Below are 27,764 nucleotides of genomic sequence, written 5' to 3' on the forward strand. Positions count from 1 at the left end.
TAAATAGTAAAAATATGATAATTTAGATAAAGGAAAATAAAATCAACACAATTTGTTCAATATTCAAATAGTTGAACAATTTTAGCTCCATGTTCTCTTATTGTAGCCCTCTATGTAATACCATCTTCTGATTCTTGTTCTTAGGTTTAAATAATATATTTAAAATTATGATCTCCATTATATGGTAAAAGATGAAGACAAATCTATTGGTTTACTTGAAAATTCATTATAAAGACAATCTTTACAAAGAAAGTCATAAAGTGTTACACATGATATGATTGTTTAGATTACTTTCAATCAAAAGAGAATAAATGATGTGTGATGAGAGGAAAAAAATATGACAAAATCTAAGAGTTTAATTGATATTGTTTAAAGAATGTAGTATTTATATGTCACTAAAAAGTCATATGAAACTTATTAAAATTTCTTAGAAAATAACATATCAAAATTTGTATTTTTTTTTAATATTAGAAAGTTTTTATTTTTATTTTTGAAAAGAGAATATTTTTTTATAAATTATTGCATCGGTCAATCTCTGCATAAGATATAGTTGATTTTTTTTAATTTAAAAATAATAATAAAATTCAAATGATATGTCATATGTAACTTAACTGACACAATAGATAATAAGGATTTTAGATCATATAATAACTTCTTCTGGTTAAAGTCGTACATCGATCATTTTCCAAATGAGTAAAAGAATGAGAATTTTTTATAACAGTAAATAATCACTGAAAGTGTGTAACATTCATAAATTTATTCTTAAAAAATGAAAAAAAAAATAGTTTTGGAAAGTATAAAAAATAACTCAATGCAACGAATACATTTTTATAGAGAAAAGGATTTTCACCCAAATTTTAAAAAATATTTTAGTATAAGAGAAGAACTTTCTCCAAAAAAGAGATTTCTTTGTCCCGCGTCAGTGAAAAAGAGAAAACGCGACGCGTAGCGGAAGCGTTAGTTACTGCTTAATTATTTCTTAGGATCACAAGAAAACAGAGACGAGAATATTTCAGAATTCCCAACCAAACACATTGCAAAACCTCGTTAGTTCTTAAGTTTTCAAACGGAACCATGTCCACTAAATTTCGGTAACCTTCTTAATTTGTTTTCAGATATGATTCCTTCTTTCCATCGTTTATTTGATTGATTCATGTCATGTTTTATGCAGTATTCATTCCCATGCCACATGTTCTCTTCCTTTTAAAAGTTTAGAGAAAAAAATAATGTGAATTGAAAATTACAAAAGCTTATAATTATAGGTTTGTTTACGTACAGGGGATCACAAGAACATCAACATGGTTCTTCTTCTTCCAGCAGCAACACTTCACACGTCCCCCCTGCCCAAGCTGCTGGACTTGTTGCTATTTTGAAGGATAAAAGGTCTTCAACGCCATCATATGGTTTCTTCTGTTTTTTGAAATTTTATTTTTTGGTTATGTAACAGTGCATTGACTTTATATTGCAATCTCACTATGATGTTATGAATTATTTTATCTTTTCAAACAAGAGTTTAATAAGGATTCACTTTAGTATAAAAGTTTTTACACTGATCAAAAAAATTATCATTAGTAAGATTTTCAAGTAATTATTATAAGGAGGAAGTCACATGGACATCCAAAAGTCCTATTCAACACCTAGTGAGAGAAAAAAAACTATAGATATAATATAATTTAAGATGTGATAAGAAGAGAGATAAAAAAAATAAGAGATGTTGACGGAGTATTAAAAATAATGGTATGTTTGTGCATTAGTTTTATTATAAAAGTCAATAAACTTATCATACAAACTACTTTCTTTGCTTGCACTGTTTATTCTTTAAATAATAGTAGTGATATCTTTTTCCTCTTTTTTGAACTTGGCAGTGTTGATGAGTTGCGGAAGCTTTTATCTAACAAAGATGTGTATCAGCAGTTTTTAAGTTCACATGATGAGGTCAAGATTCAGAATAATGTAAGATGTTAAGGAGTTATGGCGTTGCCATTCTAGAGAAAGTTCTATTAGATGGCTTCATTTTTTGTCTGTTTTTTTTCCCTTAGGATTATTGAGCTCAACATCCCATTCCCAACACATGGTGCTTATCATGGATCAGCCACTTGGTGTTCAATGTGGCTCCAAGAAATAATAAGCACAAAATTTTCACTGTTAGCATAAGGTTTTTGTGTAGTGGCAGGTGATTGATCCTACAAAGGCTTATGAAAGCAAGGTTGAGTTTATATCCCTCTTGTTACAGTGGGGGAGATTGTTTGTTTGCCTGATTAGGCTAACCTCATTTTTAAGATTGTTGGGTTTAATGTCCCAACTCGTAGTGTTTATATTGGGTGCAACAACTAGACACTTGATTCAACTAAGGAATCAAAATGAGGAAAAAACTGCATCCTTAATAGCTACTTAAGCTAGCATAGAAAGGTTCCTCTGCTAGCTGTCATCTACTAGTATTTTAATTTGCTAGTTGCAGTAGTGGAAGTTTTAATGTCTGCATTCTGCATTGATTCTGCAATCCATGTATTCATATTTCATACAACTGGCATGGTTCTTAAGTTTCATATAGTCATACCTATGCAAAGCTGCACAAGTAGTTCCATCAGCAAGTTGGTGTGACCTGAAATTCAGATATGTAAAGATTTTTTAAGTGTGTTTGGTTTCATGTTGCATAATTGATTTCAAGTTCAGAATTGATTTTAAATAGTTTTTCACATGTTTGGTTTCATATTTGAGAAAAGTTTAGAATTGATTCTAAGCTGAAGCAACTTTAAGTAGTTTTTGTGTTGGATCAAAAAATTTATATTGAATTTTACTTCCAAATCAATTCTATCCAAAACCATCCAAACAGAAATTCCATCACTTCAAAACCAAAATCAATTTTAATTAGAATCAATTCTATCAGCGTCCATCCAAACACACACCAAATGTTATTGTCGTCTTGTTTACATAGACATTATACTCTCAATCCGCCCCCCCTCCCCCTCCAAAGTAAATACCGAAAACTCTGTTGCGCTATTTGTTTGTATTTTAACAATTTTTATACCTAAGGATGTGATCAGGTGAATGATGATCTTTGCAAGGAGAATCTGCAGCTTGCCGGTAAGTTATGGAATTCTTTTTATTGTCACGCTGCCATTAGATGGTTAGCAGCCACCTGAATATTTCAGATCTTCTCTAACAATTTATTTCAAATTCAGATGAAAATCTACGAAAGGAACCTCGTGTTGTGGAACTCAGGAACCAGGTGTGATCATAATCCTATGATTTGGGTGGTTCTTTTTTATATTTTGTACATAAGTATGGATTTTCTCCATCCTCCTATGGAAACAGTATAAAATAATTTGTACAACTGAGTTGGCTGTGGCTCAAGAGAAACTGAATGAGCTTGAGAAGCAGAAAGAGGAAATGTTGAAGTTGAATTCCCCACTATACCTTCTCCAATGGATTCAAGGTATGGCTTCACATGATGATTTACAGTCATAGACACTTAATTATTATAATCACAAAATTTTTTCATTGTTATGACTTGCTTGTTTTCGTAATGTCTTATGAAATGATTTTGCAGAGGCTATGAATAATACAGAAGAGGAATCTGAAAATCTGCATCAGCAAGTCCTTGACAGAGAGATTGACCTTGGAGCTTTTCTGCAGAAATACAAAAAGCTACGTACTGCTTACCACAGGAAAAGTCTCATACATCTTGCAGCTAGAACATCAAATATATAGCTACATAAAGAATAGGAAAATTAAGAATGTTACTCTTTGTTTGTGGAGCATGTAACTGATTTTTTTTCTTCATTCTTGTCAATATAGTAGTCATCAGTCAATACATATGTTTTCATTTTTAAGTAGTTTCAGACCATCTGGGAAAGAGTTACTGACAAACGCATCATTATTCAGCTTCTGCGTTACTTTTATCAATAAGATATTTCTGAGTCTACGAGCTGTAATTTGTAATAATACTACTATCATCGCTATTATAGGATTCCACTCTTGTGTTGGGACACGTGAAAAGTGCATTGACTTCTCGTATTTCCCTCCCCTTTTCTTTGATCGAAGTTGATCAAAGTATACCTTTACAGGGGACAGTATAAAAGAAAAACAACCCATCAGCAAAATAGGTTATTTCCCTATTAAATAATGCGCTATATTATCATCAAAATAGGGTACATTTCGTCTGTTTGAAAAACTGGTCCAGATAATATCCTCAAATTTCAATTTTTTTTTTTACTTTAACCGCAGTAATCTGATGTAGGTGTCTATAATGTTAACAATCATCTCCCTCTAAAAGACAAAGGATTTGGAAAACGTTTAGTTTTATGATCAAGGCCGGGAGATAAATGGCAAATGCAGTGCAGACTATCGCACTGCAGTTGAAAAAACCCTCACTCATATCATTCCAGTCATCTAGTACATGTTTAAAAATCCGGTGCAAAATGACTTTTGAGGCAAAAGTCATTCTGCCAAAGGATCAAGACCCTTGTTTTTGCTTTCATTTTGCTTTTATATGTTGGATTTGCATTCAAACCAAACATGCACCTAGTAGTTACAACATAATCCTGTTTACTGAAAGAGAAAACTGAAGTCTACAATTTGTCTCAAAGCAAAAACTGATAATACAATCGTCAGGACAACTAATATTGTTGAGTCACATACATTTTCACTATCTTTACTTGTATTGTATCCTTGGGATGTACATGATCGGAGGTTATGAACCATATAAATATAGCCATACTAATAAGCCTGAAAGAGGAATCATAACCAGTAACATAATGCTAAGAAATTAAAAGTAATCAACAATAGTTGAACTGAATAACTTAAGCTAGTTCCTAGTTGATTAGTCGCCTGGCATGACTTTTCTCAGGAAAATAACAAATTTTAATCTTCTACTATAGTGAACCAACTGGCTCAAATTTAACAACAATGATTCTCATTTTTCTTCTAAGTAACCTAGCTCTTTCTCCCACTTAAGGCCAAACATTTGCCGACCAAAAGGCACAATAAGGTTATAACGGAAAACCTGCCAAAAAATATAGATTCATTACATGTGCATTACAATCATGAAAAGTAATTAAAGATTTAAAAGGACCAGGAAACATTAACACAGCTAATGACCTAGCTCACCTTATCATTGATTTCTCGTAACTGAGATTTCAAAGCCTCTGAACTTTCAACCCACTCAGAGTGATCTCCACTGCACTTAGTAGCCCAAGCTTTCTTCAAGGACTTCCTCCATTCAGATATTTTAGATCTAATCTCTTTGTTAAGTTCAACCCACTCCGGTGCATATCCGTTTTTTGACAGGATACGGTACAGGGTGTCTTCAGCTGGATCTGCATGAGGATTTGTGTCGAGCTTAAGCGGCTTGCCTTTGCCTGGCAAATTCTCAAACTTCCCTTCTTCCATGGTATGCCATATTCTTTGCTCAACAACGTTGATAATGTCAGTTTCTGACCTGTCCAACACAGCCAATTTGCGTTAAACGCCATATGAGGAGAAAGCCAACACAAAGTCACCAAATGTATTGGATTCAAAGTCAATTCCACTAGCACAGCAGTGCCTTGCCCTGAAGGCAACCTAGCTAGCCATTGGGAGATGTTAAAACAATGATACATATTTGTCTGTGTGAAATGTTAGTAACACTCTCTGACACTCTTTCCAATACTCTTTTTTTATTGGTTGAAATTCACGTGTGTTCTACAAGTTTTGGAGATGTGACTCGTATGTTTAGTGAGACATACATGAATTGCACTCGATAGGAGAAAATGTGTTGGAAAAAAATTGTTAGAAAGTGGTGCTAGAGTTCACCTGGTTTCAAATCCATTTGTTACACATGAAAAATATGAAACTTTTGCATCTTATTTTTTTATTTCTTGTCTATCATTTCAGATTTAGCTCATCTAAAATAAGAAATTCACCTTGATAGAGGTAAGTGAAGAATTAGAGCCCCTTTGATTTCCTCCTCAATTTCTGGTTTTAAAAACTGTTTTGGAAAATAATTTTACACTACTCACCAATCAATTTCTCATCAAAAATCTATTAAGTTTAAACAACTCAACAATTTATTATAGTGCACGCATTTTTATCGTAATTTTAACCATATAAAAGAGCCTAATCTATTAAATTTCATATTCACTGTCATTTTAAACCTACGTAAGCGCAGAGAGAGAGAGAGAGATATCCGATAAAGATAAACACCTATGTAATTGAAAAAAAAAATCTCTCTAACAAATGCACACGCATACACGCGCACAATTGTGACGAATTTCGAAGACTTGATAGAAATTTGATTCCACTAACAGAGGAAAGTTTATTTGTGCCTTTGTGTGTGTTATTATTACCTGACATTGCTGCGCTGGCCACGTAGCTCAGGAGGTAGTTTGCGATCATTGACGGCGTCGATAACGGTGGAAAGACGATCCATCAGCTTCTTCCCCGTCTTGGACTTACCGGAAGATGACGACGAGGACGACGACGAAGATGATGAAGAAAAGGAGAATCTAGCGGTGGAAACGAAGAGAGAGAGCGAATCAATAGTCGTAAATCTCCCAAGGCGAAGACACGTCGCCATGCTTGTCTCTCACACCACCCCCGATTTCTGCTTCCTTCCCAAACCTTTCTGTTCCTGTTTCTTCTCCAATTCCTCCTATCGGTGTTGTTAAAAACTGAAAATTTTTAGTCTCAATTTTTGTTTGATTATAATTTTTGGGATGTTTTTATTTATTAAAAATTCATCAAATACATAATTAAATTCATTATAATATAAGCCACAGGGTTGGAATTGTGTGTGTTAGGTTTCTTTCAGCATGTGACAATATAAAGGTTAGAGAAAATTGTTATTTTCAATTCCTGAGAAAAAAATCCATTACAATATGATGTGTTGTTAGTCTTAATACGTATTTTTAATTTCCATTGGTTGTGGACTTGCCACATAATCAATACGAATTATGTGACAAACTTTTGCGTACAACACATGTCTTTCCTTGTGTGTAAATAATCCCATTATTCACCCAAAAAAAAAAGTAATCCCCCTATAATTCCTAGTTTATATTTTTGAAAGCTTAATCAACATTTTTGACTCTACATATATATACTTTTTTCACTTTCAATTCTTATAAAAAAAAATTGTTCAAATTAGTTTATGTAATATTAGAAGGATTTCATTCACAATAACAATATGCTAGAAGTACAAAAATCAGAGAACTTTCAAAGTTGATAGGACAAAGGTTATGATATATTTATATCAACAAGAGATGTATGTTAAGTAACCCAAAGTCTTCCAACAAGACAACATAAACTTGATCATGGAGCTGCACAAACTAATCTGTAAACAAAGGATTTGGTTTCTCTATTATCCTTTATCATGTTAAAAGGAGACAAATTAATGAGATACGATTACAATAACATGTTAGCAATAATACATACACAATTAATTTTCATTTGTGTAAATTTCATTAATTTATCAATGAATCACGCACATACCAATATTCTCATTCTCTATCCCTCATGGCCTCATTATTTAAGCTTTTCATATACAACGCCAAAGCTTTATAGGTATATTGGAAATTTTTTTTTTTTTTTTAATCTCGTTCTTGTTTAAGTTGTGGATCGATCGGTCAGATAATTGGTTTATTTACTTTTGTGGATCTTAAGTCATATATTAGATTTCCTTTTTAAAAAAAGGTCATATATTACTATATTAGATGTCCTTTAAAAAAGTCATATTAGATATAACAATATCAGAATTTGACAACCTAGAAATGATTTTTTTTTCATTTATTGATTTTGAGAGTTATTAAATAATGATATTGCAGTAAAAAAATAATGATAAATATTTTAATAATTAATTGTAACATCGTATTCTATTCCTTTCATTTCAAGTTAATAAGTTATTGGGTAACTGTACAGCTAGTGGCCAGTCTTGCATGTGGGACAGTGTCACAATGGGACATTTTTTTTATGTAATTTTTTAGTACATTTTTTAAAACGATGCTTGACATAAAATAACCTTGCATGAAAATTGAAATAAAAGGTTGCTGTTATTATAGTTTAACAAAATTAATAGAATATGAGCCCCTTTTTTCATGCGTGCTTGCTAATCTTATCTATGATTGGAAATAAAATAACACATGTGAATTGAAATTACTCAAATTAGTGTCTCTGAATTTCTTCTTGTCCCTTCAACTCCATATTATTGAAGCAAGCCATTGTATCTGTTCCCACATGTCTCTTTTCCATCTTTTTCGATCTTATATGCTCACTAGACACGTTGTTGCAATTTTCAATCTGAGTTCGTCTAAGGTCCCATAATCTCTTCGCAAAAAATATACTGTGTGTTTGATTTGTATTTTTATTTTCTGAAAATTATTTTTATTTTTAAAATATTAGAATTCTGAAAATATGTTTAGTTTGATTTTTTATTTTTGGTTTTCAAGATATAAAAATAATGAAAATGTGTTTTTAAAAAAATAATATTTTTAAATTTACTTAAAATTACAATCCTTGTCACTGTGTTTTCATTCTATCCAAAGTGAAGTTCTGGTTTCAACTGACTGAGATTTTATTATTTCTAATTTTTGGTTTGTTTAAAAAAATATTTTTACTAGAAATATTTTCAAAATCTAATCAAACGTATTTTTATCACTATTTTCTTTTTTCCAGTAAAATTAAAAATAGAAAATTCTCAAACTAAACATTCCTAATTAATCCGATAAGTACACTGTTATATTTTCCCTGTGATCCACCATATGATAAGATATTTGATCCATATCAATTTTTTGGTACATATAAGAAACTACACTATAATAATAAAATACAACCTAGCGATAAAGGGTCTGTTTTCATACAGATGTGGGGATCTCAGCAATATCTTTCTACCTTTTTTTTTATTCACTCCCATCATTTTCTAAATCTATAACGAAGTTTCACGAAAAAATAAAAGACAATGAGGTTCTATATTATGAGAAATGATCAATGTAACCCTATTTTTAGGTTCTATGAGTAGAACCTATGTAATGAGAAATGAAAAAATAGAAAAAAACAGAGAATTGTAAAAAGAAAAAAGATAGATATATGTAATGAGAAATGAAAAAATAGAAAAAAAACATGAGTGTACAATAATACTTAACTCTTGCATTATTTTTTCCTCTATTAACAGCCCCTGCCCTCTAGATCCACTGCAGGCAAAAGGGGGCTGTAAATGAGTAGAATAAATTAATTGTACTTGATTTAAATGCTACTTAGAAACAAAAAAAAAAAACTTCAATAATTATAAGGAATCTTCATTCACTTTCATTTGAAAAAGTTTGAGAGGCTAAAGCATCGTGTCAGTGTACTTACTACCTCGCCACTAATTCAAATTCAGCTTTATTCCACTCTTAGTCGTCCTATTATTATTGGTAATTTGCCATTTTGGTTCAATATTTTTTCATGGATTATTGTTTTAATCATACAACTTTAGTTTAACTTTGATATTTAATAATATTTAATAAAAATATTAAGGTGCCATTTTATTATATTGTTTTATCAACAATACATACATATGTTCATGTAATATTTTGAGTATGTTTGATAAAATATTTTAATTAATTTTTATGTTTTTTATTAACTAAAAAATTTATTTAATTGTATGAAAAATTAGTTTTTTTAATAATTTTTAATATTTTTGAAAACGTTACATGAAATAATGTTTTTCAAAATGTTAATTTCTAAAAAATTTATATTTAGTTTTTTGTTGTTAAATATTTGTTATTATTTTTATCTTTTATGTAATTTTAATTTTTCAACTAATTGAAAATATAATTTTACCAGACAATTATAAGATTCAATAAAATTATTTCAGAGTTTTCAACTAACTTTCTTTTTGCTACTGGTTAGTTTGTGAGTTAATTTTATCCAACATAGTAAAAAAATAAAAACAGAAATTATAAACAAAATCAATTTGGATGGTGTGTTATATGTGTATATAAGCATTAGCAGCAGCACCTCACAAAGTGTTGTTTCCTTATGAGTCATGATTAACACTAGTATCTGACATGAATCCTGGTCATTAAACATTTCCATAATCAGTAACCATCGTGTCCTAAAGAAACTGTCACAGTCTCTTCTCTCTCTCTCTCTCTCTCTTCTATGTTTCAACTTTCAATGCTCCGAGTCACTCGCTATTCCCACTAGTAGCACCCAAACAAAACCCAATACCACACGCAATAACAGAAAAACATGCGGTGTTGCATTCCGACGTTGTTGGCCGTAATCACCGTACTGTTGTCGGCGGTGCACGGCGTTTTCCTTCCTCTGGAGCGGAGCATTCCTCCGACGAGCCACCGCGTGGAGGTGGCGGCGCTGAGGGCCCGCGATAGAGCCCGCCATGCCCGCATGTTGCGCGGCGTCGTCGACTTCTCCGTCCAAGGCACCTCCGATCCAAACTCCGTTGGGTATGTACGGGTAATTCATTAAATTTTTTTTGTTTTCTAAAATGCATTACTTGTATGTGTGAAACAAAACTACATTTTTATACTTTAGTGCTAAGTTTTACTATTGAATTTAGTTTTTGATTGACAAAGTGAGAGTGTTGTTTTAATATTTACAGAATATGTTATTAATATGGTGTTGATGATGTTGGTTTTCAATTTTTCATGTTCAGGTTGTATTATACGAAAGTGAAGATGGGAACTCCTCCTAAAGAGTTTAACGTTCAGATTGATACGGGGAGTGATATATTGTGGGTGAATTGCAATACTTGCAGTAATTGTCCTCAGTCTAGTCAACTAGGGGTGAGGTTTTTTCAATTTAAATTTGATTTTGGTGCTTACTGTGTTGAGCTTCTTGTTATCATGCATACTTGTGGTGCCACAATGGGGAGTGAGCATTTTTTTATTCGAATTTGATTTTGGTGCTTAATGTGTTCAGCTTCTTGTTATCGTGCATACTTGTGGTGCCTTAATGGGGAGTGGGTTTTTTGATTTGGAGATTGATGTGTTGAGTTTTTTGTTGGATGTGTTTCGTGATGTTCAGATTGAGCTTAATTTCTTTGACACGGTTGGCTCATCCACGGCAGCGTTGATTCCCTGCTCGGACCTGATATGCACTTCTGGAGTCCAGGGTGCTGCTGCTGAGTGCTCCCCGAGGGTTAATCAGTGCAGCTACACCTTTCAGTATGGAGATGGGAGTGGGACATCGGGTTATTATGTTTCGGATGCAATGTATTTTAACTTGATCATGGGACAGCCTCCGGCAGTTAACTCTACGGCTACCATTGTTTTTGGGTGAGTTCTTATGCTTATTTGTTATTGTCAATAAAGGTGTGTGCAATCAATGTAAGGTTGGGAACACATGAAGAGTAGAGGGAAATGTGGGATATGCTTGGTAGGAGTGAAAATTAGAGGGAATAGGAGGGGGGAGGTGTTAAATTGACAATGCAAGATTTGTCAATACTCAATAGGTTGATGAATGATTTGTTAATAAAAAAAAGGTTAATAGACAGGGATTGCTTATTTTGATGTTGTTTACTCTTTTGTGCATGCTCTCTCATCTGGTAGTTTTCTGCATATACCCTCATGTTTATGTTAATAGTTAGTATGAATTTTTCCATTTTGGTTTTAAATGAGACTGTTTTGGATGACTGTATTGGAAACAGGTGTAGCATTAGTCAGTCTGGAGATTTGACTAAGACAGATAAGGCAGTTGATGGAATTTTTGGGTTTGGCCCTGGACCTCTATCTGTTGTATCACAATTGTCATCTCAAGGAATAACACCCAAAGTTTTCTCTCATTGCTTAAAGGGAGACGGCAATGGAGGAGGCATTCTAGTTCTTGGTGAGATTTTGGAGCCAAGTATTGTTTATAGTCCACTTGTCCCATCACAGTATGTTCTCTTCTTCACTTCTTTTCTCATTTTCTTTCCCCAGTTAGTTGATAATTTCCCCCTAATATTTTTTAACATTGTTGTAAAAGGAATGTACAAGGCATTTCTGAAAGAAATTGATTTAGGTATTTGCATTATTGTCAATTGCCAAAATTTATTACTCGTGTAGTAATTATGAAAATTTACTAGTATGGATGAGAGGAAATGAAAAATCTCTTAGCTTACACAAATCTTATGATCTTTGTTTGGTGCAATTGCCAATGTTTGGTGGATTGAAATTATGTCATTTTTTAACCTCAATTGGTAATTTCTGCTGGGTGAGTGTTATTTTGTTGTATTTAGCCTACATCTTGATTTAGGTAAGTATTCTTATTCTTATGATAAAAGTAGTGATCCTGGAAGATCTTAACGTTTCTCAAGATGATATTGTCTTGAAGGGATCTATCACACCCTCTCATCAAAACCCCTTTGGCTTCTATTGCATTTTGGCATACACAAACCCAAAATTATGTCACATGCCACACTCTTGATGAGTATTTTTGAATCAACCTACTGGTGGAAACCATTTCAAAATTTCTTTTCAAGAGGCATTAAAATGAATATAATTGAAAATATAAAATGCATTGTTTAATTTAATAGAACTAGTTTTAATATAATTTAAGGGCATTTTTTTCAAATGGAAAGGAAAAATAGGCAAGAAAAAGTCATGCAAATAGGTCGGAAAATAGGTGAGAGAATGAGCGGTGAGATGAATTGTCAATTGTAATGTATATAGATATAGATAATAATACAATATTTCTTATTATTTTTTTCAAAATTCTTATTTCATAGATTGTAAATAATATATTGTTTATTTTTTTGTTATAATATATATATATATATATATATATATATATATATATATATATATATATATATATATATTTATGATTACACACACACATATATATAGTATGATTTGGTAGTTTGGGGAGGGAAATTAAGGTGAGAAAGTGGGTGGAGGGAGAATCCTAATATATAATATTAATATAAGTTTTTGAGTTAGGTAATATTGCTCTCAAAGAATCATGTTTTTAAAATGCTATGCTTGTTATGCTGTTTTTTTTCCTGTCAAATAATTTGCAATTCTATGAGATATTCAGTGTATTTGACTGGTTGATCAAATCTCAGGCCTCATTACAACTTGAATCTTCAGAGTATTGCTGTCAATGGGCAACCTCTCCCAATTAATCCAGCTGTATTTTCAATATCTAACAACCGAGGAGGGACTATAGTTGACTGTGGTACAACATTGGCATATCTTATTCAAGAAGCTTATGATCCTCTTGTCACTGCTGTAAGTTCTCTTGTACCTCACCCAAAATCTTGAAACATTGTACTTTGTTGAGCACATTATTCTTCTTTTTCCTTTTCCATGATGAGAATTTGTAAATAGCGAGTAAATAATGAGGATATTTTTCATACTTTGTTGCTTGCATGTCTTTTGTTTTATCCGTGTAGTAATTATGAAAATTTACTAGTATGGATGAGAGGAAATGAAAAATCTCTTAGCTTACACAAATCTTATGATCTTTGTTTGGTGCAATTGCCAATGTTTGGTGGATTGAAATTATGTCATTTTTTAACCTCAATTGGTAATTTCTGCTGGGTGAGTGTTATTTTGTTGTATTTAGCCTACATCTTGATTTAGGTAAGTATTCTTATTCTTATGATAAAAGTAGTGATCCTGGAAGATCTTAACGTTTCTCAAGATGATATTGTCTTGAAGGGATCTATCACACCCTCTCATCAAAACCCCTTTGGCTTCTATTGCATTTTGGCATACACAAACCCAAAATTATGTCACATGCCACACTCTTGATGAGTATTTTTGAATCAACCTACTGGTGGAAACCATTTCAAAATTTCTTTCAAGAGGCATTAAAATGAATATAATTGAAAATATAAAATGCATTGTTTAATTTAATAGAACTAGTTTTAATATAATTTAAGGGCATTTTTTTCAAATGGAAAGGAAAAATAGGCAAGAAAAAGTCATGCAAATAGGTCGGAAAAATAGGTGAGAGAATGAGCGGTGAGATGAATTGTCAATTGTAATGTATATAGATATAGATAATAATACAATATTTCTTATTATTTTTTCAAAATTCTTATTTCATAGATTGTAAATAATATATTGTTTATTTTTTTGTTATAATATATATATATATATATATATATATATATATATATATATATATATATATATATATTTATGATTACACACACACATATATATAGTATGATTTGGTAGTTTGGGGAGGGAAATTAAGGTGAGAAAGTGGGTGGAGGGAGAATCCTAATATATAATATTAATATAAGTTTTTGAGTTAGGTAATATTGCTCTCAAAGAATCATGTTTTTAAAATGCTTGTTATGCTGTTTTTTTTCCTGTCAAATAATTTGCAATTCTATGAGATATTCAGTGTATTTGACTGGTTGATCAAATCTCAGGCCTCATTACAACTTGAATCTTCAGAGTATTGCTGTCAATGGGCAACCTCTCCCAATTAATCCAGCTGTATTTTCAATATCTAACACCGAGGAGGGACTATAGTTGACTGTGGTACAACATTGGCATATCTTATTCAAGAAGCTTATGATCCTCTTGTCACTGCTGTAAGTTCTCTTGTACCTCACCCAAAATCTTGAAACATTGTACTTTGTTGAGCACATTATTCTTCTTTTTCCTTTTCCATGATGAGAATTTGTAAATAGCGAGTAAATAATGAGGATATTTTTCATACTTTGTTGCTTGCATGTCTTTTGTTTTATCTGTTTCATGAAATCAGTGATTGCATGTTTGTCCATTGAGTTAATTTGGATTCTACCTTTGTTTTATTTTGCTGCTATCAAGTTTTATTGTGTCAGTTATAGATTTATTTTGAACAATTCATTGATCTAATTGATAATTGCTTTGTATTGAAAATCTAGAAGTGATTTAATGGGAGGCTTGCATGCTTTAAGATACTCCAGCCATTGGACACCTTATTGAGGTTTACATCCTTTTTTATATTGTTGGTATCATTATTATTAAGAGGGGGTTGGGAAAGGAGGCAAATAAATTCTTCCTCTTGTGTTTTAAGAAATGGTTTTGGCTTTAGCTATAGCATATACTGATGTTGAAATTTTAAATGAGTGTGTAGATAAATACTGCCGTGTCACAATCTGCTAGGCAAACAAATTCCAAAGGAAACCAGTGTTATCTGGTCTCAACCAGGTTATTACATATACAATAATTGTTGAGAAGATTTTTGAATGGCTTTTCCTCATAAAGTTTTCCTGTTAGGATTTCTCGATAACTCATCAGACTTTATGTTTTACAGTATAGGTGACATTTTTCCTTTGGTAAGTTTAAACTTTGAGGGTGGAGCATCAATGGTTTTAAAACCAGAGCAGTACCTTATGCATAATGGTTACCTTGTAAGTATTTTTATTATGTCATATTCTTGCATAAGGAAGTTATTGTTTGAAATTATATGTTGCTGATATGCTGAGGTGCCATTTGCTTAAACAGGATGGTGCAGAAATGTGGTGCGTTGGTTTCCAGAAATTGCAGGAGGGAGCCTCAATTTTAGGAGGTTAGATGCTGGACATTTTTTAACATACCAAAATCTGCAGACTGCAAGGAATTGAAAGAAATTATAACACTCTTGTGATTATGAAATGGGGCACTTCAATCAAGAGTAAAAAAAAATGTCTTAATTATGTCTTCTGTATCTGTGGTAAACAGATAATGTGCCATCATTCCATTGAGAATTTATGGTTTGTTGCTTCTACACAATTTCACATAACCCATTGTTGTTACATGGTAGAACTGCAAATGGAAATACAACACCTGGTTGAGTGTTACAAAAAAATCTTGAAAATAGTAGTTGATAGTTGATTTTCAGATTTCAGCAAACATTCTGATGGAACTCTAAAATATGATCCTAAAAAGGGTAGATTGTCTCATTTTCATCATTCAAATAGTAAATGAAGCTGTGTTATGGTAAAAATTTGATGTGATTTTTTACTTGAAAAGATCATGAATAAGTATGCTAATCATAAGTTGTCCTATCCGTGCTTGTTTTCTGTAAATTGTGCATCAAATATATCACATCAACTAGTGATCTACTATGATGTTTTGAGATTAATGAAAATTGATTTAACTTGCAGATCTTGTCCTAAAGGATAAGATAGTTGTGTATGACATAGCTCAACAACGAATTGGATGGGCTAACTATGACTGTAAGTTCACCAGAGACTTTTCATTCCTGCAAAGAATATATGACTTTACTGTGTCTTAAATTTTCAATTGCTGCTAGGTTCTTTGTCTGTAAATGTTTCGGTGACTATGAGCAAGGACGAGTACATCAATGCAGGGCAGCTTCATGTTAGCAGCTCCAAAATACACATTCTTTCTAAGTTACTACCTGTAAGCTTTGTGGCTCTCTCTATGTACATAATGTTGGTATGAAAATTTTTATGTGAAGTGTTGGGAATCAAAATCATCACTCAAGATAATGTAAAAATAAGCTTTCAACATTAACCATGGGAAGAAAGATCAAGTGAGAAGACAAAGATTTATGATTCAAGTAGCTTGGAAGAAATGCAGATTTGGATAGAAGCTAGACAATTGGAGATTTCGATGAAAGGTTGAGAAGGGAAAATTTTGACAAAAGTTTGATAAGTGGAGATTTCCATGGAAGTTCAAAGAATGATTGGTTGAAATATCATGATTGAAAGTACCCAATTTTGACCGGGTAAAAGGGGTGGGGTGTGGTAAACAAAAGTTGATTAAAAAAAAACTAATTATTATTAAAATTTCTGAAGTTTGAATAATTTGTTTATAACCTTTATTCTTGTTTGATAACTTAAATTGAAATTGAACCTGAAGTGTATTTCTTCGGACTTGGTTCAATTTGTCTTCTTCTATTTTTATCTCTAATATATTAAATAAAACTTCTAAAATATATATTTTTAGTGTTTTCTTTTCCGTTTCTACTTGTCTCATTTCTTGCTCTTCAACATGCCACATGTACATGGCTTCTTGTTCTTGTCAGCCTCGCCAATTTTGTGCAACAAGTTTGTGTATCATTAAAAGAAAAGAAAAAAAAAAATCAAAGCAACAGTATTTTCCCTTTGTTCCCCTCAAAGGCTCACTGTTGTAAAACACAAACAAGATACTTGGTATGTATGTGTCTTTGATTCCTAAATATTAAAAAAAATGATAAAGATGAAAAAAAAGAGTATAATAATAAAGGCTATGTGTATATTGCTTAAGTTTTTTATTTAATTTAAAATAAAGTAAATAGAGCCTCCATGAAAACTCTACCACCTTAAGAAACATATCTCCATGAAGGAAATTCCATTAGAAGGAAATTTTTTTAATCCTATTGCCATTCCAAAATTTTTGAAGGAGGATGATATGCAGTTCAGGATCAAATTAACAACGTCAAAAGGCATGGATAGCTCTTGTAAGTAGTATTTCTGATAAAACTCCAGTAAAGGTAGTCATAAACTATGTAGAGGTTTATTTTAATACCCTTTGTTTAAGCTTTTTTACTCATCATAGGCACTATGATTATATTAACATAAATGTTTATCCCAGAGGAAAACTAGCTCGGTAAAGGAAAATGCACTCTGAATAAAGGATCAATGCAATTAGTAATGACCATAATGGTACACTTTAAAATAACATTGCATAGGGAGATTAGGCAAAATTTGGAGATGAACTTCGGATGATTTAGCTTCGAGAAGAAAATAATCGGTTTCATAAGCTTGCCATTAAGGGTGAGTCTTGCTGATCTAAAATAAATTAAGGATGAGTCTTTGTACAATGGTAAAGTTGTTGCTTGGTGATTGATTATACACCTTCGCATAGCGAGAAGCCTCCAGAGACTAAGGTACGTTAGTTTTATAAGCTCGCTATTTCTCTAAGCATGTTAGATGAATCTACATTAGCTATCTCTAGTACGGTTCCAACTATTTTGGAAGAAAAAAAGCAAAGGTAACCCATAGTGGGTTTTTTTTTTATGATTATTTAATCTATTTCATTGTGACAGATCTATCCAAGGCTCATCTTCCATTGCAATTCACATAAGGGTAACTAGCATTAGTGTTCAAATGGTCTGAGGAGTACTTCTTCATTTGTAAAATGGTTTTGATAAGAGCTCATGGCATGAGAATTCTATTTTACTTTCCGCCAGTCCTCTGCCACAACCAAACCAAAGAAATTATTCATACAAAGGAGATCAAAAGCAGAAGATTTCATCACAAAGTAAGATTGCATCAAATTCCTTTCTTAGCTTAGCCACAAGATCATCAAACAGGTTATTGGCATATGAGGGAGAAAATTCTATGCCTTATGCCTTGCAATCTGGGCAAGACGAGACTCTCTTCTGTTGGAAGTGTTGCCTAGATAAACTTATCACAATTTTTATAACACAAAATCGAACTGTAATATTTTGTGAAATTTAGTCCGTACAACGATGCATTTATCTAAACTTCACATTATGTTTGATCAGAGATAAAGATGAAGAAAGAGAGAGAAAATTGGTTAAAAGATAAAAAGAAAAAGAAAAATTAACGTTAACAAATACTTTTTTTTTCATTTTAAATTTGATTTTTTTATCTTATTGAAATATACATAAGCTTAAGCTTGGCAAAATTAGCTGAAAGACTAGATAATAACTAAAGGCTAAAAAATTAACTTATTAAATTGAAAGTGTTTAATAAAATTAATCATTAAAACAATTAAAAAATATAAAATAAAAAAAATAATAAATAATAATTTATTTAGAAATTAATGTTTTAAAAAACACTACTTAAAATGACATTTGGCTACAAATTATTAAAAAAACTGACTTATCAAACAAACTTTTTAACCCGTAAAAAGTTATAAATAAGCTATAAAACGTGTTCCCCAACATAGCTTCAATTTATTAATAGCTAGAATAGCGTCGTTGATAGGGGAAAATAGAGATGGGACCAACATGATTTGACACAAAAGCACAATTGCCAAATATTCATGTTTCTAACACACCTTAGAAATTTTATCTTCAAGTCCATGTATATAAATGAATATTATTAATTAAGAGTTAGGAAAAATCAATTCTTTAAATTAGTATTTTGAGATATTACCAACCCACCAATTTGCCACCCACTTTCATTCTTTTTCGAAGTCAATTTGCTATATGTTTTTCAACTAGTTTTCCTTGGCAAAATGGATTGACTTGTCACTCCTAATCAAACGATGGATGTCATGCTTCCCAAATTTATTTATTTATTTTAACTCATTTTAATCTTTTAAATGTATAAATATCATTATTTTAATCATTAGAAATTTATCATCAACTTAATATTTTATAAAATTAAAATCAATTTTTATGAAAATTATAATATTTGAGAATAAATTTTTTTATAGTTAAAGAATTAAATTAATATGTATGTTATACAATTAATAAATTAACAATATATACTATTTTTCTATGAATAACCAATTTCATAAAAATGTAAAGCTGATTCAAGTTATGTTGTATTTACATAAATTAATAATAATTTTTGTTCATATAAAAGAATTAAATAAAAATGTATTTATCATTTTATTAATATAAAAATATTATTTTCATTTAATAATTAAAAATTTATTCATAAACATCATAAAAAAATTTATATTTATTTATCAGTTTTGTTAAGGGCATATTTTAATTAAGTAAAAAAAAGTCGATAATAAAAATATTTATTATGATTTTATATTTTTATGTAATAAATGTATTTTATTTTAATAGAAACTATTTTTATTATTTAAAATTAATGCTAAAATTTAAATATTAATATAGCCGTTTGTTTATCTATTTATTTTATATCCTATAATTAAATTCTCTCTTGTCCATATATGTATTTAACTCTAAAAAAAAATAACGCATAGACGTTTCTATTGACAAAATTATTTATCTTTAAATATTAATATCACCGTTTATTTATCTATTGATTTTATATCGTATCATTAAATGCTTACTTACCCATACATGTATCTAATAATCTAATTATAAAAGTTAACGCATAAATGTTTTTTATTGACAAAATTGTTTATCAACATAAATTTCAGTATTTAATAATTACTGGTATTTAAAAATAACTAAATTCAAGTCTCTCAAAAGTAAATGTAAAAAATGAGAGAAAAGTTTATTACTTAGTAAGAGAAGTCACAGTAGCACTCTCTAACCCACTATCCAGAGTACTACTATAAGTTAAAAAAAAATCTATAAAATTATAAGTAAAATTCATCAAATAAAAAATAAAACCTACACAATTTTGTAATTCAACAAATAATATATTAAAAAAGTGTGTTAAAAAATATTTAAACATTTCTCTTCATATAATTTCTTTACAATATTTTTATAAAAACATTTATTTTAAATTAGTTTTTTCATATAATTATCATATTCCATACTTTATATTTTTCTTCAATTATGAAATTTATTAAAATACAATGTTATTGTCAATATTGTTAACATTTTACAATATTTTATAAAATTATATTTATCTTTTCCTATAATGATCTTATTTTATACTTTTAAATTTTTCTTCAGTTATGAAATTAATTAAAATACATTGGTAGTGCAAATATTTTTACATTATTATTATTATTATATCATAAATTATCATAGAATTGAACATTATCTACTTTCATAATGATTATTACTCTAAAAAATCATATTTAAGATAATTTCTAATTGGTTAGTAGTATAAAAATATTTACACTAGCAATGCATCACAATTACATTTTTTATTACATAAATAATCAAAAAAATTTAAAAATGTAATTTCTCAAAATAAAAAACCACATTAATTTCTCAAAACATGTTATGTGTGTTTACTCTTTAACACATCCATTTATTTAACAGCACTTGTGCTTCTCATAAAGTTCAACTTGTATATGTGCTTTGTTGTCTTATAGTTGAGATCATTTTGTAAAACCAACAAATTTCCAATTAGAAAAGAAAACTCTTCTTCCAACAATATTTTTAACCTTGGGATGAGACTACATTTGATGGAAACATGTATCTTGATAGACTTCTATTTAAAAACTAGAAAAAAAAATCAATGTTGATAACATGGAACCAAATTTTCTAGCACTTTGAAAATATAAGTTTGATTATCTAATCATTTAGGCATATCATTTAAACACAATTAGTTTTCATAGCATCCTTGAAGTCAAGAACATTCCAAAATAGACTACTCTAACTCTTATCCTCCACTCAATACTTCCATCAATAATGTCATCCACCAATGTAGTTTTTGGTGTCACCATACAAATTAAAAAAAAAAACTTTATGTGTGATCATTACCTAACATGTACTACACAATTGAAGAATAAATAAATGATGATATAATTTTTTTTACCTTTAATACTTAGGACTTAGGAGATAAGTTGAGCTTTTTAAATGGAGACGGATAGATCCATTATTAAAAAGAACAAATAAAAAGTGTGTGTGTGTGTTTTTAAATGGAGACGGATAGATCCACTATTAAAAAGAACAAGTAAAAAGTGTGTGTGTGTGTGAACCTTAAAAATAGTATAGTAGATGAATTATATGACATTAGAAATATTTATTAGTTTTATATAAAAAAAAATTGTAGTATAATATGTTAGTTGAATAGTAATTGTTTCTTGTGTAAAATTCAAGAAATCATGATCATTGAATACAAAAGTTTAAACTAATTGAAAGTAAATAGATTATTGAATATTGTACTACTTAGGATTCGAAAGTACTTGTGGTCGATCAAGTAGTCTATTCAGATTCCAAATATTTAGCAGAATTATAGGTAAGAAAGAAACTTTATCTTCTAGCCCAAAGATAAAGATAACATCCCAAAACAAGAAAGTATCAATTATTATGGGAAAGATAAGCAATTACATTATCTTGAAGAGGAAAATTAAGATTAGATAGCTCTATCTGCTTTCTAGAAAGGGATTACCAGGATTCAATTAGATCATTTTGATTCCAAGTCATATATTAATGCTTGCATACTTTTGTGCCTCTAACTTGAGCATTGTAGTGTCTTTGCAAGTTGATTGATAATTTATAGTTTAGTATTTTTCTATTCTTTTTAGCTTATTTGACCTCTCTTGGTCTCTTATTTTTTTCACCTTAACTCAATTTTGGTCTTAGGCAAATGATTGAGCTCAATTGATAATTGTGGCTTATTTTCATATTTTTGTGCTTAATCGATATATCTACCTTGTGCAGGACCTATGGGACACTACAGAACTCTAAATGGAATGTTAAGTAGTCCCTAGAAATTTAAGAAAAATATCCTCAATTTTGTCACAAGTAAGCCTGCGCCAATTTTACCATTTCGATGGTCAAAATCGACTTGGAAGTCAGAACCTCTGTACTTAAATAATTGGGCTAGGAATTTGGGCTTTGTTTTATGTAATTAGTTTAATTAGGTAGATTAGATGGACCTAATCAAGGCCCATCCATTCCTTCTGGGTAGTAACTATATATATTAGTGGAATTTAGTTAGTTAGTTAGTTCATTTTGTACAAAAACATATTTAGTTGCTTGTTGTGCAAGCTTTAGGATCAAAATCTTTTCTCTCTTTTTCTCTCAACTATTCTTCATTCTTCTTCCTCTTTTCACTTTTTTTCTTTTTTTTTTCTTGCACAAATTTCATGGTTTTTCCACTGGTGATGATCATGAAAGGCTAAACACTTAATCAATCCAAGGATCTACTCCAAGCAAGGTTGAATTTGAGTTCTAGTTAATATTTCTAATTCTATGTGAATGTTTAGGGTGTGTTTGGTTTGCATTTTCATTTTCTGTTTTCATTTCCTATTTTTATTTTCTGAAAATTGTTTTCATTTTTAAAAGATTTGAATTCTGAAAACATGCTTGATTTGACTTCTTGTTTTCTATTTTCATGAAATAAAAATATTGAAAATTTATGATATATTGACTTCTTGTCTTTTTGTATTTTTAGATTTGCTTAAAATTACATTCATTGTCACCGCAATTTCATTTTAATCGAAATGAAGTTTCTGTTCTCAACTGAAAACACTGAAAACGAAAATTTTTATTATTTTCATTTTCTGGTTGTTTCCTGTTTTCATTTTCACTGAAAATGTTTTCAGAAATCCAACCAAATACATTTTCATCACCGTTTTCTGTTTTCAGTGAAAATGAAAACAGAAAACAACCAAACCAAACACCCCCTTATTTTTTTTCAATCCTATTTTCAATTTTCATGATTATGAATATGCTTAGGATTGAAAACAAATTAGGTTAGGGATTTCTTTCCTAATTTTGAACTTAATAACAGATTGTTTGGATGATATTCCAACCTAATTTATGATCTCAATAAATTTAGGGATTAATTCGATTGAACTAACTCTAATAACATTGATTGAACCTTCACAACTTGATCATTCTCTGCAGAACTGTAATAATCCATTTACATTGGTTTGGTGATTTGGATTGAAGACTTCGAATCTTTCTTACAACTTATTTGTGTAATTCTATTTGTGTTATGCAACTAAACTCTGATTCAGTTTAGATTTCTTGTTTTTGTTTTGTGTTATCGCATTTCTTTCCGGTGCCTACCAACTATTCTTTGAAATTCCCCTTGTTTATAAGTGAATTAAAGTAGAAACCATATTGAATCATATCTCTGAGTTAACCTAAGTTAATCATGTACGACAAAATTTCCTAATTTTATTTGAAGCGATTCGACGGCCATCATCACAAGTACTCTTATCACTATTCGTGGAGAGACTCACAAAGGAGAACCATCATGGGTAGAACTTGTCAAATCCAGTAAGAACAAATACCAAAAACATAACTTTTATAACCAAATTTTATGTTCCTGCTTATTAAAGTACCTAATATGCTTGAACCGTCATGCACATAATATAATCATTCCTTGAAATTCTTCACATTCTTCTAACTAGTCTGTGCTAGGTTGTCACACTTTCATTGGAATTTGTGACACCAATGAAGAAAAGTCTCCCTTTCTTTGAACCTTGATATTTTTCTCATAAGTAAAATAAAAAATATAAGAGATGCCCTTAAAAGACAAAATGAAGTGAGATTATAAAAAAGATTATCTATTATAGATATGCTATCATGAGAGTGACTTTTTATTGTGTAACTTTGAATTAAGTCTTGAGTTAATCAACCAATTAATATAGCACAATTATCCATTTTTGTAGAGAAGCTAAGAGTTTGAAGCAAAATGCCTACTTTGAGTTAATTACATTTCATTATCGAGTCCCCCACTTCATTAATATTTCTTAAATTACAAAAACAAATAAATTTTTTATTTCTAAAACACTTGATTTAGGCAAGAATATTGTTTTCCCATATTTCCTTAGTTATATATGCTAATTTCTTAAAGAGACAACACCACCTATTATCCAAATGTGTCTATTGTAAGGTAGATGACAACACATAACAATAGCGTTGAATTGTTGTTGTCATGTCATATGGCTTGACAAGCTCAAACCTAAGTGGATGCATTGCAAGTAAATCTATCAACACAAATTTTCTAGACATACCTTTATAAATGAGTAAAGTTGTTACTCATTAATGCAAGCTAAGTACTATAAAAATGAAATGTGAACATTGTGACAACAACACAAACAATAGTGAATATATCAAAGAAAGAGTTTTTGATATTTTAATTCAGGAAACAATCTAAGAGCTTGTGTTTTTCCTTGTACTAGAGTAACAATAGCCAACCTACAACAAATATTATTGAAAAAAAAAGATAGTAATATATAATTATATTTAAGGAGTCTACCAATTTCAATACACTAAAAAGAAAATTATATTTTAGTCATGAGTCAATGCTTTTGAACTTCCTCAATTTGACAAGAAATATATAAAAATATATATAGTTTACTGTTACTACTAGCATATATACGCCAATACAATATCAATAGAAGCAGAATGAAAAGCAAGGTAAAAAATAAATATAAACTCCTAACACCAATGAATTCAAAAACATTATTGTGAAAATTTTAAATGCATTTCACCTTCTCTTTTTTTTCAAGAGAGCAAATCCCTATTGTTCAATTGCATAAAATCAAATAATACACTAATGTTGAAGAAAATAAAGTGATACTAACTACTAAGCACAACTTTTCTTAAGTGATACAAAGTAGAAATTAAAGGAAGTGCCCGATAAAAGGTGTCTAAGTAGAACTTTAGATAAGAATACAAATAAAAAAATATAGATTTTTTTTAAAATAAAAAAGCTGAAGTTTTGTTAACTATCCTTTTTATTGGAGCCAAAAAACAAAAGACAAAAAAATGAATGGAGTTTACCTCTAAGGTCATCCATAGCGAAAGGCATAAAGATAATTATAACTTAGAAGGAACACACTAAAACTTTTCACTTTCGTTCAACTTGTCCATGCTGAGTTTCCTTGATATTGGAATTTATGACACCAAAGATGAAGAAGGCCTGCCTTTTTTCTTTGAGACTTGATATTTTTCCATAAAAATTAAAGAAATGACAATTATGAGTACTACCCACAAAAAGACTAGATGAAGTGAAGTTATATAAAGGATTAGCAAGTTGCACAAATGTTGACTTAATAGTGACTTTTCATTGTACAACATTAAAAACATGTATTCACTTAATCATCGAATTAATATGGTACAACTATCCATTCTTGTAGAGAAACAAATTTAAAGCAAAATGTATGCATTAGTAATAGTTTTATAACATTAATACTTCATACTTACAACATAAATAATCTCTTGTTTAGACAAGAAAGTTGTTACCCTAGATTTTCTCACTTTTGTAAGGTCAAGATAAAGTAAACCACCAACTAATTCCTTAAATGTGGCAAGTGTTACCACTTTAGTCCCGAAATTTAACTAAATGAAAAAAATAACCCCCTCATTGTGTAAATTGCATTTCATGTTAATCTTGTAGTTGCCCCTATTAAATTTAGCTATTGTGACACATGGAACGTTATGTGTCAATGTGACATTAATCATAGCCCAAAAAGTAATACATGTGGAGAGGGACTAAAGGGACATAAACCGAGGCCAAATTGAAGTGTAAAAATGCATATTGGTTTACCCAAAATGATGATGCCATCCTCACCATATTTTCCCATTAGTTCTCTATTCAATCCATTTTGTCCATATCCTCCCACTTAATCAAAATCTACAACTTTGATCCAATTTTGTACAATAGGAGAATTCTCCCTCCACCACAATGGTCTAACTCCTTCTATTTCACTATGTTTTCCTCTCTCACAACCTTATCCTCTTATGCACCACATACACATCTTTCCCTTTCATACCCTTTGGTCTTCACCCCTCACTTAAACTTGGTCCTTTCGCTCCACCTTTTCCATAGGCACCTCCAATCGTTAGTCTATGTTGGTAACAATGATCGTGCCATCCACATAATAAATGATTCTTCTTTCACCACCAAACATAAAAACTCCAATAACAAATTTCTCTAACCACACAACCCAGCATTCTCTCTCTCTCTCTCTCTCTCTCTCTCACACACACACACACACACACCTATCATCTCTTCCACGACCACATTGCCCAACGATGCAAGTAGGGATCATATAAATATTGGAGGAACAAATATAGGGGCATATCCATGTTTTAATTGCTAGGGTATGAGAAATAGATAATAAGCAAATATTCTTACAACCTTTGCTTCATTTTAAGGTATTTTGCTAGAGTTATCTTTTCTTGGTAATTGAAGCTTGTTGAAACTAAGGACCTATGATTGGTGACAAACTATGGAAGGGGAGAGAAGGGATATGACTCATTATTCTTCTCCTTCAAAAAAATAGGAAAGTCGAGAAAATGGAAAAAAAGAAGTGAGCTAAGTACATTGTTTTACACTTTCAATTTGGTCATTGGTTATTTTACTCTGGTTGCTATCCACATGTACACATATGCTAGTCCAACTAAGGTCAATGACATGTTGTTACATAACTTGCCACATGGGCACACCATTAAGTTTAACAAATACTCCATTTGGAATTAAATATAAAACAACTAATTCATACACATTAAGAAAATTAGTTAGTATCATTTAATTTTGATAGTCTCAATAAAAAGTAACTCGTATTCTAAAGTACCCATTACATTTAATTGCATAAGAAAAAAATTGTTGAAAATAAAACTCTAATTAAATGATGGGTATTTTGGTGATGATATCATTAAAAATAAATTACACAAACCTCTGAGGTATGAAAAAATTACACATGCACCCCCCCTCCATTTTTAATCTCTACAAAACGCCCAAAATGTTCAACAATTGTTACACAAGGCTCCCCTCATTGATTAACACCGTTTAAATTTTTAACCGAAAGCAATCACGTGAAACTCATGCAACATTTAATGATTTCTTTTTCCTAAAATGCCTTTTCCTTGAACCTTAAAACATTAACCCTTTGAAAAAAAAAATTATAGTTTGCACAATTGCAGGCCAAATTCTTTTCCAGCTTTAAGAAAGACGATGCATTCTCATGAGTGACCTTAAAATCCCTGATTAGCCTCTTCCTAACAATTACAAGGAAGTCTTAGCACAATATGACTGAGGACCCCATCTATGTCAATTTATAAACTTCTATTAAGTATGCGTGTCAGACTATCAATAAAATAGATGCTTCATATCTTTTACTTTTTTATAAAACAATTCCAATTCCACTGCCATAGAATCCATCATCATTCATTCAATAAGTATGTATAATTAAATTAACAAATGACCCGATTTACAAAATCAAATAGAATAAGCATTAAGAGACCTAAACAACACGGAGGAAACAAGGATTTTTATAGAAAAATCGCAAGCTAAAATGTCTCATGAATCTTAGAATTCACCAGGAAAATCCGCACCC

The 27,764-nt window shown here is 30.5% G+C and overlaps 3 protein-coding genes across 6 annotated transcripts; 2 read left to right on the forward strand and 1 right to left on the reverse strand.

Moving 5' to 3' along the window:
- The first annotated feature begins 905 nt into the window (after positions 1-905).
- Positions 906-3,945, forward strand: LOC100797771 (vacuolar protein-sorting-associated protein 37 homolog 1). Of its 2 annotated transcripts, XM_003536978.5 has the most exons (7): positions 906-1,091; positions 1,279-1,383; positions 1,866-1,953; positions 3,045-3,084; positions 3,183-3,229; positions 3,316-3,436; positions 3,551-3,945. In XM_003536978.5, the coding sequence occupies exons 1-7, from the start codon at positions 1,075-1,077 to the stop codon at positions 3,709-3,711; spliced, it is 579 nt and encodes a 192-aa protein (XP_003537026.1). In that variant the 5' UTR covers positions 906-1,074; the 3' UTR covers positions 3,712-3,945. The 2 variants fall into 2 exon arrangements, with proteins under 2 accessions (XP_003537026.1, XP_040861596.1); XM_041005662.1 differs by lacking the exons at positions 906-1,091; positions 1,279-1,383 and having other exon boundaries at positions 1,720-1,953.
- Positions 3,946-4,580: 635 nt separating this feature from the next.
- On the reverse strand, positions 4,581-6,633 carry LOC100305523 (uncharacterized). The gene is made up of 3 exons (NM_001249625.2): positions 6,327-6,633; positions 5,110-5,440; positions 4,581-5,005 (listed from the first exon to the last, which is right to left on the reverse strand). Exons 1-3 carry the CDS (start codon positions 6,554-6,556, stop codon positions 4,916-4,918), a joined length of 651 nt encoding a protein of 216 aa, NP_001236554.2. The 5' UTR covers positions 6,557-6,633; the 3' UTR covers positions 4,581-4,915.
- Positions 6,634-9,977: 3,344 nt separating this feature from the next.
- Positions 9,978-18,344, forward strand: LOC100798300 (aspartic proteinase 36). 3 transcript variants are annotated; one of them, XM_041005663.1, is made up of 12 exons: positions 9,978-10,418; positions 10,628-10,757; positions 10,999-11,249; positions 11,621-11,848; positions 13,019-13,184; positions 15,034-15,107; positions 15,214-15,310; positions 15,405-15,468; positions 16,046-16,117; positions 16,195-16,304; positions 17,289-17,346; positions 17,935-18,344. In XM_041005663.1, the coding sequence occupies exons 1-12, from the start codon at positions 10,204-10,206 to the stop codon at positions 17,970-17,972; spliced, it is 1,503 nt and encodes a 500-aa protein (XP_040861597.1). In that variant the 5' UTR covers positions 9,978-10,203; the 3' UTR covers positions 17,973-18,344. The 3 variants fall into 3 exon arrangements, 2 of the variants coding, with proteins under 2 accessions (XP_040861597.1, XP_040861598.1); XR_005886596.1 differs by having other exon boundaries at positions 9,997-10,418; positions 17,289-17,775; XM_041005664.1 differs by having other exon boundaries at positions 9,997-10,418; positions 17,481-18,344.
- The last annotated feature ends 9,420 nt before the right edge of the window (positions 18,345-27,764 follow it).

This window comes from Glycine max, chromosome 10 (assembly GCF_000004515.6).
Source record: "Glycine max cultivar Williams 82 chromosome 10, Glycine_max_v4.0, whole genome shotgun sequence".
Lineage (NCBI taxonomy): Eukaryota > Viridiplantae > Streptophyta > Magnoliopsida > Fabales > Fabaceae > Glycine > Glycine max.

Bases quoted from the DNA above. Each gene is read 5' to 3' on its own strand.
- LOC100797771 (XM_041005662.1), top strand. From the start codon at position 1,735: ATGGTATGTTTGTGCATTAGTTTTATTATAAAAGTCAATAAACTTATC. The intron at 1,954-3,044 runs GTAAGATGTTAA...GGATGTGATCAG, and splicing joins AGGTCAAGATTCAGAATAAT to GTGAATGATGATCTTTGCAA. The intron at 3,230-3,315 runs GTGTGATCATAA...CTATGGAAACAG, and splicing joins TTGTGGAACTCAGGAACCAG to TATAAAATAATTTGTACAAC.
- LOC100305523 (NM_001249625.2), bottom strand. From the start codon at position 6,556: ATGGCGACGTGTCTTCGCCTTGGGAGATTTACGACTATTGATTCGCTC. The intron at 5,441-6,326 runs GTAATAATAACA...TGTGTTGGACAG, and splicing joins GGCCAGCGCAGCAATGTCAG to GTCAGAAACTGACATTATCA. The intron at 5,006-5,109 runs GTGAGCTAGGTC...ATTTTTTGGCAG, and splicing joins TACGAGAAATCAATGATAAG to GTTTTCCGTTATAACCTTAT.
- LOC100798300 (XM_041005663.1), top strand. From the start codon at position 10,204: ATGCGGTGTTGCATTCCGACGTTGTTGGCCGTAATCACCGTACTGTTG. The intron at 10,758-10,998 runs GTGAGGTTTTTT...CGTGATGTTCAG, and splicing joins CTCAGTCTAGTCAACTAGGG to ATTGAGCTTAATTTCTTTGA. The intron at 16,118-16,194 runs GTAAGTTCACCA...AATTGCTGCTAG, and splicing joins TGGATGGGCTAACTATGACT to GTTCTTTGTCTGTAAATGTT.